At 45.7% G+C, this 15,244-nt stretch overlaps 1 protein-coding gene across 2 annotated transcripts in view; it reads left to right on the plus strand.

Annotated features, from left to right (window-relative positions):
• polr3a (polymerase (RNA) III (DNA directed) polypeptide A) overlaps positions 1 to 15,244 on the plus strand; it is a 118,713-nt gene that overhangs the window by 13,604 nt on the left and 89,865 nt on the right. For both annotated transcript variants that reach the window (XM_065022963.1, XM_065022964.1), the window contains exons 12-16: positions 1,585 to 1,654; positions 7,220 to 7,347; positions 8,313 to 8,451; positions 11,659 to 11,823; positions 13,133 to 13,305. In XM_065022963.1, coding sequence (XP_064879035.1) covers positions 1,585 to 1,654; positions 7,220 to 7,347; positions 8,313 to 8,451; positions 11,659 to 11,823; positions 13,133 to 13,305 — 675 coding nt within the window. The remainder of the gene's footprint in view (positions 1 to 1,584; positions 1,655 to 7,219; positions 7,348 to 8,312; positions 8,452 to 11,658; positions 11,824 to 13,132; positions 13,306 to 15,244) is intronic.

Below are 15,244 nucleotides of genomic sequence, written 5' to 3' on the forward strand. Positions count from 1 at the left end.
CACACCCCTACACACCTCACACCCCTACACACCTCACAACCCCACACACCCCTACACACCTCACACCCCTACACACCTCAGACCCCTACACACCTCAGACCCCTACACACCTCACACCCCTACACACCTCACACCCCTACACACCTCACAACCCCACACACCCCTACACACCTCACAACCCCACACACCCCTACACATTCGCCTTTAGACTCCTGCAGCAGCACAACACACACCCCTACACACCTCACACCCCTACACACCTCAGACCCCTACACACCTCAGACCCCTACACACCTCAGACCCCTACACACCTCACACCCCTACACACCTCACACCCCTACACACCTCACAACCCCACACACCCCTACACACCTCACACCCCTACACACCTCAGACCCCTACACACCTCAGACCCCTACACACCTCACACCCCTACACACCTCACACCCCTACACACCTCACAACCCCACACACTCCTACACACCTCACACCCCGACACACCTCGAACCCCTACACACCTCAGACCCCTACACACCTCAGACCCCTACACACCTCACACCCCTACACACCTCACACCCCTACACACCTCACACCCCGACACACCTCAGACCCCTACACACCTCAGACCCCTACACACCTCAGACCCCTACACACCTCAGACCCCTACACACCTCAGACCCCTACACACCTCAGACCCCTACACACCTCACACCCCTACACACCTCACACCCCTACACACCTCACAACCCCACACACCCCTACACACCTCACCCCCTACACACCTCAGACCCCTACACACCTCAGACCCCTACACACCTCACACCCCTACACACCTCACACCCCTACACACCTCACAACCCCACACACCCCTACACACCTCACAACCCCACACACCCCTACACACCTCACACTCCTACACACCTCACACCCCGACACACCTCGAACCCCTACACACCTCAGACCCCTACACACCTCAGACCCCTACACACCTCACACCCCTACACACCTCACACCCCTACACACCTCACACCCCGACACACCTCAGACCCCTTGACACACCTCAGACCCCTACACACCTCAGACCCCTACACACCTCAGACCCCTACACACCTCAGACCCCTACACACCTCACACCCCACACCTTACACACCTCACACCCCTACACACCTCACACCCCTACACACCTTACACACCTCACACCCCTACACACCTCACACCCCTACACACCTCACACCCCTACACACCTTACACACCTCACACCCCTACACACCTCACACCCCTACACACCTCACACCCCTACACACCTCACACCCCTACACACCTCACACCCCTACACACCTCACACCCCTACACACCTCATTCACCCAGTTCAATGTAACACCCCTACACACCTCACACCCCAACACACCTCACACCCCTACACACCTCACACCCCTACACACCTCACACCCCTACACACCTCACACCCCTACACCCCCCCTGTCACTCAGTCTTTGAAATCCCAGGTTTTTAAACTAAAACCTGTACAGCCGAGGTTCTACTCTCACACTGACCTATACTTGTCTCGTGTCTCTTTCCCTCCAGACCAAAGCCAACCTGGTGACCCCCAGGAACGGAGAGCCTCTGATTGCTGCTATTCAAGACTTTCTGACAGGTCAGCCGTTGTGTTACAGCAATGAGCCAATCATTGTTTGTCGCAGCAGGGCCTGACAGCCAATCAAATGAGCCTTTTGACGTCTGCTCGTTGTCAGGTGGAGAAAAGAACAAGGTTTTGACCTGGTGATCATGTGATCAACATGATGGAAGATGTCTCCCTGACGCGCTCCGATCTGTTTGCATTGCATTTGATAGATGTGTCACAGCTCATCTCGTCATAACGATGTCATCTCCGTTATACAGCTGCTTGGCTTGTTTTTCATCCAGATTGGAACACTTACCTCTTGTTAAGTCAACACCTTGATGGGGCTCTTCATACTGACCTTATTATCCACTATGGTTTGACATTTTGAAAGTGAATTCAGGAAGATGTCAAATATTGTTGTTGTTTTTTTTAAACATTTTGTGAAAAAGTACAGTCCCAGAGCTTTGAAATGGTCTGTTATGAAACATGGGAAAGTTATGCTCCTCTGACGTTTGATAGAGGTGTTCTCCCAATATAGAGATGGGTAGGAGCAAAACGTTTGATAGATGTGTTCTCCCAATATGGAGATGGGTAGGAGCAAAACGTTGGATAGATGTGTTCTCCCAATATGGAGATGGGTAGGAGCAAAACGTTGGATAGATGTGTTCTCCCAATATGGAGATGGGTAGGAGCAAAACGTTGGATAGATGTGTTCTCCCAATATGGAGATGGGTAGGAGCAAAACGTTGGATAGATGTGTTCTCCCAATATGGAGATGGGTAGGAGCAAAATGCCCTTTGAATGATTATCCCACTTTCTAGAGAACACTTGTTTCATTACGTCCATTCAGCATCGGGTAGCCTAGTGGTTAGAGTGTTGGACTAGTAACCGGAAGGTTGCAAGTTCAAATCCCCGAGCTGACAAGGTACTAATCTGTCGTTCTGCCCCTGAACAGGCAGTTAACCCGCTGTTCCTAGGCCGTCGTTGAAAATAAGAATTTGTTCTTAACTGACTTGCCTAGTTAAAAAAAAAAAAAATGTTCACGCCCTCTTAAGCCTTAGTCCCACCCATTTATTTAAGCATCGTTCACGCCCTCTTAAGCCTTAGTCCCACCCATTTATTTAAGCATCGTTCACGCCCTCTTAAGCCTTAGTCCCACCCATTTATTTAAGCATCGTTCACGCCCTCTTAAGCCTTAGTCCCACCCATTTATTTAAGCATCGTTCACGCCCTCTTAAGCCTTAGTCCCACCCATTTATTTAAGCTTCGTTCACGCCCTCTTAAGCCTTAGTCCCACCCATTTATTTAAGCATCGTTCACGCCCTCTTAAGCCTTAGTCCCACCCATTTATTTAAGCATCGTTCACGCCCTCTTAAGCCTTAGCCCCACCCATTTATTTAAGCATCGTTCACGCCCTCTTAAGCCTTAGCCCCACCCATTTATTTAAGCATCGTTCACGCCCTCTTAAGCCTTAGTCCCACCCATTTATTTAAGCATTGTTCACGCCCTCTTAAGCCTTAGTCCCACCCATTTATTTAAGAATTCACGTGTAAATTAACGTGTCAGCGTGGCATTGTCCTCCAGAAAGTGGTCTCTCTGTCAGTGGCGGTTGGTGACGTTTAACATGAGGGAGGGCGACTTTTATTTTTAATGAGCACGGCCTTAATTCTGTTCCAGCATATTGGATGACTGTCGTTCATATTCCATTTCACCCAGCTCAATGTAACAGTGATAGGTTTAGGCTACTGTCATTCACCCAGTTCAATGTAACAGTGATAGGTTTAGGTTACTGTCATTCATATTCACCCAGTTCAATGTAACAGTGACAGGTTTAGGTTACTGTCATTCATATTCACCCAGCTCAATGTAACAGTGACAGGTTTAGGTTACTGTCATTCACCCAGTTCAATGTAACAGTGACAGGTTTAGGTTACTGTCATTCACCCAGTTCAATGTAACAGTGATAGGTTTAGGTTACTGTCATTCACCCAGTTCAATGTAACAGTGATGGGTTTAGGTTACTGTCATTCACCCAGTTCAATGTAACAGTGATGGGTTTAGGTTACTGTCATTCACCCAGTTCAATGTAACAGTGATGGGTTTAGGTTACTGTCATTCATATTCACCCAGTTCAATGTAACAGTGACAGGTTTAGGTTACTGTCATTCATATTCACCCAGTTCAATGTAACAGTGACAGGTTTAGGTTACTGTCATTCACCCAGTTCAATGTAACAGTGACAGGTTTAGGTTACTGTCGTTCATATTCACCCAGTTCAATGTAACAGTGACAGGTTTAGGTTACTGTCATTCACCCAGTTCAATGTAACAGTGACAGGTTTAGGTTACTGTCATTCACCCAGTTCAATGTAACAGTGATAGGTTTAGGTTACTGTCATTCATATTCACCCAGTTCAATGTAACAGTGACAGGTTTAGGTTACTGTCGTTCATATTCACCCAGTTCAATGTAACAGTGACAGGTTTAGGTTACTGTCGTTCATATTCACCCAGTTCAATGTAACAGTGACAGGTTTAGGTTACTGTCATTCACCCAGTTCAATGTAACAGTGACAGGTTTAGGCTACTGTCATTCACCCAGTTCAATGTAACAGTGACAGGTTTAGGTTACTGTCATTCACCCAGTTCAATGTAACAGTGACAGGTTTAGGTTACTGTCATTCATATTCACCCAGTTCAATGTAACAGTGATAGGTTTAGGTTACTGTCATTCATATTCACCCAGTTCAATGTAACAGTGATAGGTTTAGGTTACTGTCATTCACCCAGTTCAATGTAACAGTGACAGGTTTAGGTTACTGTCATTCATATTCACCCAGTTCAATGTAACAGTGATAGGTTTAGGTTACTGTCATTCACCCAGTTCAATGTAACAGTGACAGGTTTAGGTTACTGTCATTCATATTCACCCAGTTCAATGTAACAGTGATAGGTTTAGGTTACTGTCATTCATATTCACCCAGTTCAATGTAACAGTGATAGGTTTAGGTTCCTGTCATTCACCCAGTTCAATGTAACAGTGACAGGTTTAGGCTACTGTCATTCACCCAGTTCAATGTAACAGTGACAGGTTTAGGTTACTGTCATTCACCCAGTTCAATGTAACAGTGACAGGTTTAGGTTACTGTCATTCATATTCACCCAGTTCAATGTAACAGTGACAGGTTTAGGTTACTGTCATTCATATTCACCCAGTTCAATGTAACAGTGATAGGTTTAGGTTACTGTCATTCATATTCACCCAGTTCAATGTAACAGTGACAGGTTTAGGTTACTGTCATTCACCCAGTTCAATGTAACAGTGACAGGTTTAGGTTACTGTCATTCATATTCACCCAGTTCAATGTAACAGTGACAGGTTTAGGTTACTGTCATTCATATTCACCCAGTTCAAAGTAACAGTGATAGGTTTAGGTTACTGTCATTCACCCAGTTCAATGTAACAGTGACAGGTTTAGGTTACTGTCATTCACCCAGTTCAATGTAACAGTGACAGGTTTAGGTTACTGTCATTCACCCAGTTCAATGTAACAGTGATAGGTTTAGGTTACTGTCATTCACCCAGTTCAATGTAACAGTGACAGGTTTAGGTTACTGTCATTCACCCAGTTCAATGTAACAGTGATAGGTTTAGGTTACTGTCATTCACCCAGTTCAATGTAACAGTGACAGGTTTAGGTTACTGTCATTCACCCAGTTCAATGTAACAGTGACAGGTTTAGGTTACTGTCATTCATATTCACCCAGTTCAATGTAACAGTGATAGGTTTAGGTTACTGTCATTCATATTCACCCAGTTCAATGTAACAGTGATAGGTTTAGGTTACTGTCATTCACCCAGTTCAATGTAACAGTGACAGGTTTAGGTTACTGTCATTCACCCAGTTCAATGTAACAGTGACAGGTTTAGGTTACTGTCATTCACCCAGTTCAATGTAACAGTGATAGGTTTAGGTTACTGTCATTCACCCAGTTCAATGTAACAGTGATAGGTTTAGGTTACTGTCGTTCACCCGCTTGCTTCCGTTTTAAGAATTGGTTTTCAACAGAATCAACAGAATGAATACACGCCAGATCACACGCAAACACAGTTCACTTTCATAGCCGCCACATACAAACATCATGAACATTTTGCTCTTGTATAATTCCTTCTTGCATCTACATGCTCTCCTCCTCCTCATATTTTCCCTTCGCTTGTGGACTTCAGTGCACAACACATCAGCTGTCTGTGACCAGGCAACAAAAAAACAGCTTTCCAAGCCAAACCTTCATATCGTAGCCGCTAACCGCTACACACAGCCTACATCGTTGTCACCATATTAGCTAACGATGTTAGTAAATGTCATAGTCAACATTTCTACTAGAACTAACGTGTTAGCAATCCCTCTAAAATCATGCAGTGCAGTCAGCAAGCAGTTTAGCAGCTACACCGGTGGGCCCCAGTGGCAATAAATGGAATAAAACCAAAAGCTTACCTTGACTTGAAAGAGTTCCACTGTTTAATTGTCATAGCCAGCTAGCTGACATAGCATCCCTCTCTGTTTGAGCCGGGTGTATGAGTAGGCTAAACTAGCTAGCTGCATTCGCTTGCTAAGTGAAAGTTTAAAAAATCAAAAAATAAAACTAAATATAGCTGTCTAGCTCTTTCTCACTCTCTCTCTCTGTTGCTTCTCCTTCATGAACTAAATTCATTTGTTCAAAACTGTTCAACTTTTCTTTCTCTCTCTTTGAAGCAACTACTCACCACATTTTATACACTGCAGTGCTAGCTAGCTATAGCTTATCCTTTCAGTACTAGATTAATTCTCTGATCCTTTGATTGGGTGAACAACATTTTCAGTTCATACTGCATAAGTTCTGATAGGTTAAAGGACATCCTCCGGAAGTTGTCATAATTACTGTGTAAGTCTATGGAAGGGGGTGAGAACCATGAGACTCCTAGGTTTTCTATTGAAGTCAATGTACCCAGAGGAGGACAGAAACTAGCTGTCCTCCGGCTACACCATGGTGCTCACCCTACAGAGTGCTGTTGAAGTTACTGTATGACCTTCATCACAAGACAGTGTATTTTAATCAATTATTTGGTGACGTGAATTATATTTAGTATAGTTTCATCTAAAAAAATATTCACTATTTGAGGCTCCTCTACTCTCTATTATACCCCCTCCATTATCAGCCAATCATGGAGCCCGTCTTTCTCCCTATAGAGCTCAGTGCTTTCTCCTTGGCTAAACTAGGCTCTTAATTTAACATTTGTATTCATATTTACAGATTCCAGACAAGTTTGTAATTAAGGCACATGAAAGTTCACATGTTCAAGAAAGCTTTTCTGCAACAAAAAAATATATATTTAGTTTATTTTTTATTTTTACGTCTGTACTGTGAAGTAGGAAATGACGTCCAAATGCCTACGATCCTGAATCCGGTCACATTTTGTTGCAATGTCAAAATGTCATCTTTTGTATTTTATCATATTTGGAGAAAGTGTAGCCTAATATTTCTTAGGAACACAATAGCTGTATGTTTCACACTCCACATTTCAACACCCTACTCTCCTCCTCTCTCGTCTTTCTTCACAGGAGCCTACCTGTTGACCCTGAAGGACACATTCTTCGATAGGTCTAAAGCCTGCCAGATAGTGGCCTCTATCCTGGTGGGGGTGGATGAGAGGATCAAGATAGCTCTCCCACACCCTGCCATACTCAAGGTACGGTACGGCTCTCCTCGGTTGGTTGAAATTAATGATGGGACTGTTTATTGGATTTTGGGCTGACATCTGTTGTTCTCTGTCGTGAGGGGGGGGGGGATCTATAAAGTCATTGGGAGTCGTACAGAGTGACTTTCTTTAGTAGTTAAATATCAGTGGTCTGCAACTCGTCAATCATTTGGGTGTTGGTCTTTTTGTTGTCAGTCCATCATGACTCTGTTGTCAGTCCATCATGACTCTGTTGTCAGTCCATCATGACTCTGTTGTTAGCCCATGACTCTGTTGTCTGTTGTTAGCCCATGACTCTGTTGTCTGTTGTTAGCCCATCATGACTCTGTTGTCTGTTGTTAGCCCATCATGACTCTGTTGTCTGTTGTTAGCCCATGACCCTGGTGTCTGTTGTTAGCCCATGACCCTGTTGTCTGTTGTTAGCCCATGACTCTGTTGGCTGTTGTTAGCCCATGACTCTGTTGGCTGTTGTTAGCCCATCATGACCCTGTTGTCTTTTGTTAGCCCATCATGACCCTGTTGTCTTTTGTTAGCCCATCATGACCCTGTTGTCTGTTGTTAGCCCATCATGACCCTGTTGTCTGTTGTTAGCCCATCATGACCCTGTTGTCTGTTGTTAGCCCATCATGACCCTGTTGTCTGTTGTTAGCCCATCATGACCCTGTTGTCTGTTGTTAGCCCATCATGACCCTGTTGTCTGTTGTTAGCCCATCATGACCCTGTTGTCTGTTGTTAGCCCATCATGACTCTGTTGTCTGTTGTTAGCCCATCATGACCCTGTTGTCTGTTGTTAGCCCATGACTCTGTTGTCTGTTGTTAGCCCATGACTCTGTTGTCTGTTGTTAGCCCATCATGACTCTGTTGTCTGTTGTTAGCCCATGACTCTGTTGTCTGTTGTTAGCCCATCATGACCCTGTTGTCTGTTGTTAGCCCATGACTCTGTTGTCTGTTGTTAGCCCATGACTCTGTGGACAGGGAAGCAGATCTTTGGTCTGATCCTGAAGCCCAGTAAGGCCTGTCCAGTCAAGGCCAACCTGAGGACCAAGGGGAAACAGTACAGTGGGAAAGGAGAGGACCTCTGCAGCAACGACTCCTGTGAGTTCCTCCCCATGTCTCTCTAGTGTCTGAGTTCCTCCCCATGTCTCTCTAGTGTCTGAGTTCCTCCCCATGTCTCTCTAGTGTCTGAGTTCCTCCCCATGTCTCTCTAGTGTCTGAGTTCCTCCCCATGTCTCTCTAGTGTCTGAGTTCCTCCCCATGTCTCTCTAGTGTCTGAGTTCCTCCCCATGTCTCTCTAGTGTCTGAGTTCCTCCCCATGTCTCTCTAGTGTCTGAGTTCCTCCCCATGTCTCTCTAGTGTCTGAGTTCCTCCCCATGTCTCTCTAGTGTCTGAGTTCCTCCCCATGTCTCTCTAGTGTCTGAGTTCCTCCCCATGTCTCTCTAGTGTCTGAGTTCCTCCCCATGTCTCTCTAGTGTCTGAGTTCCTCCCCATGTCTCTCTAGTGTCTGAGTTCCTCCCCATGTCTCTCTAGTGTCTGAGTTAGTGTCTGAGTTCCTCCCCATGTCTCTCTAGTGTCTGAGTTCCTCCCCATGTCTCTCTAGTGTCTGAGTTCCTCCCCATGTCTCTCTAGTGTCTGAGTTCCTCCCCATGTCTCTCTAGTGTCTGAGTTCCTCCCTCCCATGTCTCTCTAGTGTCTGAGTTCCTCCCCATGTCTCTCTAGTGTCTGAGTTCCTCCCCTCTCTAGTGTCTGAGTTCCTCCCCAGTGTCTGAGTTCCTCCCCATGTCTCTCTAGTGTCTGAGTTCCTCCCCATGTCTCTCTAGTGTCTGAGTTCCTCCCCGTGTCTCTCTAGTGTCTGAGTTCCTCCCCGTGTCTCTCTAGTGTCTGAGTTCCTCCCCGTGTCTCTCTAGTGTCTGAGTTCCTCCCCGTGTCTCTCTAGTGTCTGAGTTCCTCCCCATGTCTCTCTAGTGTCTGAGTTCCTCCCCATGTCTCTCTAGTGTCTGAGTTCCTCCCCATGTCTCTCTAGTGTCTGAGTTCCTCCCCATGTCTCTCTAGTGTCTGAGTTCCTCCCCATGTCTCTCTAGTGTCTGAGTTCCTCCCCATGTCTCTCTAGTGTCTGTCTCTCTAGTGTCTGAGTTCCTCCCCATGTCTCTCTAGTGTCTGAGTTCCTCCCCATGTCTCTCTAGTGTCTGAGTTCCTCCCCATGTCTCTCTAGTGTCTGAGTTCCTCCCCATGTCTCTCTAGTGTCTGAGTTCCTCCCCATGTCTCTCTAGTGTCTGAGTTCCTCCCCATGTCTCTCTAGTGTCTGAGTTCCTCCCCATGTCTCTCTAGTGTCTGAGTTCCTCCCCAGTTCTAGTGTCTCCTCCCCATGTCTCTCTAGTGTCTGAGTTCCTCCCCATGTCTCTCTAGTGTCTGAGTTCCTCCCCATGTCTCTCTAGTGTCTGAGTTCCTCCCCATGTCTCTCTAGTGTCTGAGTTCCTCCCCATGTCTCTCTAGTGTCTGAGTTCCTCCCCATGTCTCTCTAGTGTCTGAGTTCCTCCCCATGTCTCTCTAGTGTCTGAGTTCCTCCCCATGTCTCTCTAGTGTCTGAGTTCCTCCCCATGTCTCTCTAGTGTCTGAGTTCCTCCCCATGTCTCTCTAGTGTCTGAGTTCCTCCCCATGTCTCTCTAGTGTCTGAGTTCCTCCCCTATGTCTCTCTAGTGTCTGAGTTCCTCCCCATGTCTCTCTAGTGTCTGAGTTCCTCCCCATGTCTCTCTAGTGTCTGAGTTCCTCCCCATGTCTCTCTAGTGTCTGAGTTCCTCCCCTCTCTAGTGTCTGAGTTCCTCCCCATGTCTCTCTAGTGTCTGAGTTCCTCCCCATGTCTCTCTAGTGTCTGAGTTCCTCCCCATGTCTCTCTAGTGTCTGAGTTCCTCCCCATGTCTCTCTAGTGTCTGAGTTCCTCCCCATGTCTCTCCTCCCCATGTCTCTCTAGTGTCTGAGTTCCTCCCCATGTCTCTCTAGTGTCTGAGTTCCTCCCCATGTCTCTCTAGTGTCTGAGTTCCTCCCCATGTCTCTCTAGTGTCTGAGTTCCTCCCCATGTCTCTCTAGTGTCTGAGTTCCTCCCCATGTCTCTCTAGTGTCTGAGTTCCTCCCCATGTTCTCTAGTGTCCCTCCCCATGTCTCTCTAGTGTCTGAGTTCCTCCCATGTCTCTCTAGTGTCTGAGTTCCTCCCCATGTCTCTCTAGTGTCTGAGTTCCTCCCCATGTCTCTCTAGTGTCTGAGTTCCTCCCCATGTCTCTCTAGTGTCTGAGTTCCTCCCCATGTCTCTCTAGTGTCTGGGTTCCCCCCCATGTCTCTCTAGTGTCTGAGTTCCTCCCCATGTCTCTCTAGTGTCTGAGTTCCTCCCCATGTCTCTCTAGTGTCTGAGTTCCTCCCCATGTCTCTCTAGTGTCTGAGTTCCTCCCCATGTCTCTCTAGTGTCTGAGTTCCTCCCCATGTCTCTCTAGTGTCTGAGTTCCTCCCCATGTCTCTCTAGTGTCTGAGTTCCTCCCCATGTCTCTCTAGTGTCTGAGTTCCTCCCCATGCCTCTCTAGTGTCTGAGTTCCTCCCCATGTCTCTCTAGTGTCTTCATCCTTAAAACACATGTCATCTGATTAAATTATTCAGATTCATTATTCCAAAACTATGATTCTCTCTCTCTCTGTCTCTGTGTGTGTCTCTCTGTGTCTCTCTCTGTGTCTCTCTCTGTGTGTGTCTCTCTTTGTCTCTCTCTCTCTTCCTCTTTCTCTCTCTCTCTCTCTCTGTGTGTGTCTCTCTTTGTCTCTCTCTCTCTTCCTCTCTCTCTCTCTCTCTCTCTCTCCCTCTCTGTGTGTGTCTCTCTGTGTCTCTCTCTGTGTGTGTCTCTTTGTCTCTCTCTCTCTTCCTCTCTCTCTCTCTCTCTCTCTGTCTGTGTGTGTCTCTCTTTGTCTCTCTCTCTCTTCCTCTCTCTCTCTCTCTCTCTCTCTCCCTCTCTGTGTGTGTCTCTCTTTGTCTCTCTCTGTGTCTCTCTTTCTCTCTGTCTCTGTGTCTCTCTCTCTCTGTCTGTGTCTCTCTCTCTTTCTCTCTGTGTGTCTCTCTCTCTTTCTCTCTGTGTGTGTGTGTCTCTTTCTCTCTCTGTGTGTCTCTCTCTCTTTCTCTCTGTGTGTGTGTCTCTCTCTCTCTTTCTCTTTCTTTCTCTTTCTCTCTCTTTCTCTCTCTCTCTCTCTCTCTCTCTGTGTGTGTGTGTGTGTGTGTGTCTCTCTCTCTCTCTTTCTCTCTCTGTGTGTGTCTCTCTCTCTCTGTCTCTGTCAGTCGTGGTGATCCAGAACAGTGAGTTGATGTGTGGTACCATGGATAAGGGCACGTTGGGCTCTGGCTCCAAGAAGAACATATTCTACATCCTGCTGAGAGACTGGGGGCAGCTGGAGGCAGCCAACGCCATGTCTCGTCTGGCCCGCATCGCCCCTACATACCTCTGTACGTTGACCGCCGCCCATACTGACACGTTCTCTTCTGTCAATACTTCAAAGATGCTACACTGAACTGTAGTTTACTGATGCTATACTGAACTGCAGTTTACTGATGCTACACTGAACTGCAGTTTACTGATGCTACACTGAACTGCAGTTTACTGATGCTATACTGAACTGCAGTTTACTGATGCTACACTGAACTGTAGTTTACTGATGCTATACTGAACTGCAGTTTACTGATGCTACACTGAACTGCAGTTTACTGATGCTATACTGAACTGCAGTTTACTGATGCTATACTGAACTGCAGTTTACTGATGCTACACTGAACTGCAGTTTACTGATGCTACACTGAACTGCAGTTTACTGATGCTATACTGAACTGCAGTTTACTGATGCTATACTGAACTGCAGTTTACTGATGCTACACTGAACTGCAGTTTACTGATGCTACACTGAACTGCAGTTTACTGATGCTACACTGAACTGTAGTTTACTGATGCTATACTGAACTGCAGTTTACTGATGCTATACTGAACTGCAGTTTACTGATGCTATACTGAACTGCAGTTTACTGATGCTACACTGAACTGCAGTTTACTGATGCTATACTGAACTGCAGTTTACTGATGCTACACTGAACTGCAGTTTACTGATGCTATACTGAACTGCAGTTTACTGATGCTACACTGAACTGCAGTTTACTGATGCTACACTGAACTGCAGTTTACTGATGCTATACTGAACTGCAGTTTACTGATGCTACACTGAACTGCAGTTTACTGATGCTATACTGAACTGCAGTTTACTGATGCTATACTGAACTGTAGTTTACTGATGCTACACTGAACTGCAGTTTACTGATGCTACACTGAACTGCAGTTTACTGATGCTATACTGAACTGTAGTTTACTGATGCTATACTGAACTGCAGTTTACTGATGCTGTACTGTTATATACTGTAGGTTTACTTCCACCTATGATAATGCATTGAACATGCTGTACTGTGATCTAATGCTATATAATGGTAATATAGTGTAGGTTTACATCCATTTGTGATAATGCTTTGAACATGCTCAATACTAAACGCGTTGTCATACTTTACCATGCTGGTTTTAGTTTTCCCGTTGCCCAGCATTTGGCTCCAGTGTGCCCTACTGAACATGACCGTTATAAACCCTTTGCTATATAATGGTAATATAGTGTAGGTTTACACGTTGTCATACTTTACCATGCTGGTTTTAGTTTTCCCATTGCCCAGCATTTGGCTCCAGTGTGCCCTACTGAACATGACCGTTATCAACCCCTTGCAGCCAACCGGGGTTTCTCCATCGGTATCGGTGACGTGACCCCAGGCCAGGGTCTGCTGAAGGCCAAACAGGACCTGCTGGATGGAGGCTATGCCAAGTGTGACGAGTACATCGAGGCCCTGAAGACAGGCAAACTGCAGCAGCAGCCAGGCTGCACGGCTGAGGAGACGCTGGAGGTAGTATATCCTTAGACTAGATGACTCTCAGCTCAGTCACTTTTCTCAATTTGATGTACCAAGAGGATGTGATTATTCAAGTCAGGCTGCACGGCTGAGGAGACGCTGGAGGTATATCCCAGACTAGATGACTCTCAGCTCAGTCACTTTTCTCAATTTGATGCAAAATGTTGCCTTTTTAAGCAGCCGTAATTTGATGTACTTTTGCGAGAGGATGTGAAAATTCAAGTCAGGATTCACTGCTGAGGAGACTGTGGAGATTCTATAAACACAAGATAACCAATCAGATTAGTATCTTTTTACATTTCATGAAGTCAACTGGAGCTGTAGTGGCTTCCTTTCGTCTTTACCATAGCCACTGCCCAAGCCTGAAGCGGGGTTGTTTGGTACGCATACAGTCCACACTCAGGGTTTCCAAACGGCCAAACATTCAATGACATCCAGGGATATGGTGCAACATAAATGTTTATTCTTCTTATATCTAACAAATAAATGATTCTCCAATCAAAGCATAGAATACTTGATATGGAAAATACATATTATGACCTGTCTGTATGGTCAAAAAACTATACCGCTCCCGCATCTAGCAAGGACTCCCTCCACCGAAGGCCCAACTTCCTGCCTTTATCCTAACACACTTACCACAATACAATGAATAGGCAAGGGGGGAGGGGGCAAAAACTGAGTTACACTAACAACAAATGAATATATCTCAATCAGGTAAATATAAATCATAAAGGTACGTACCTAATATTTCATCATGTACATTAATATTTAATATATTTACACAAATATACATGGAGCTCCATATATGTTCAGTCTTTTATACAAATATGTCCAAATCGGCTCTAACAGGAGCCTTTCAGTGGTGTTTTTTTTAAAGGATATAGTTAAGCACAATGATGACGTCTCCCTTCACCTGAAGCCTGTCTTTACCTGAAGCTTGGTCCAAACTGAAACAATCCCCCACCCACCTTAAACTAGCTGATATTTCTGCTATCCCTAAATCACCCCCCCCCCTTAAACTAGCTGATATTTCTGCTATCCCCAAATCATACACCCCCCCCTTAAACTAGCTGATATTTCTGCTATCCCCAAATCACACCCCCCCCTTAAACTAGCTGATATTTCTGGTATCCTCAAATCATACACCCCCTGTAACGGTTTTCTAGGTGTGGTGAAGGAGAGTCGGACCAAAACGCAGCGTGTAGATTGCGATCCATGTTTAATCAAACAAACGTAAACACGAAATAACACAAACACTACAAAACAATAAACGTAACGAAAAACCGAAACAGCCTATACTTGTCAACTAACACAGCGACAGGAACAAAGACACTAAGGACAATCACCCACACCAAACTCAAAGAATATGGCTGCCTAAATATGGTTCGCAATCAGAGACAACGATAAACACCTGCCTCTGATTGAGAACCACTCCAGACAGCCATAGACTTTGCTAGATCACCCCACTAGCTACAATCCCAATACATACACACCACATACAAAAACCCATGCCACACCCTGGCCTGACCCAATACATGAAGATAAACACAAAATACTTAGACCAGGGCGTGACACCCCCCTTAAACTAGCTGATATTTCTGCTATCCCCAAATCAAACAGCCACCATGAGCTTTGTTTGTCTGGCTGATGTCTGGTGCTCCTTCTAGACCAGCTACTGTATCTATTGTCTGGTGCTCCTTCTAGACCAGCTACTGTATCTATTGTCTGGTGCTCCTTCTTGACCAGCTACTGTATCTATTGTCTGGTGCTCCTTCTAGACCTGCTACTGTATCTATTGTCTGGTGCTCCTTCTAGACCAGCTACTGTATCTATTGTCTGGTGCTCCTTCTAGACCAGCTACTGTATCTATTGTCTGGTGCTCCTTCTAGATCAGCTACTGTATCTATTGTCTGGTGCTCCTTCTAGACCAGCT

Source organism: Oncorhynchus nerka, linkage group LG10, assembly GCF_034236695.1.
Source record: "Oncorhynchus nerka isolate Pitt River linkage group LG10, Oner_Uvic_2.0, whole genome shotgun sequence".
In the NCBI taxonomy this organism is placed as follows: Eukaryota; Metazoa; Chordata; class Actinopteri; order Salmoniformes; family Salmonidae; genus Oncorhynchus; species Oncorhynchus nerka.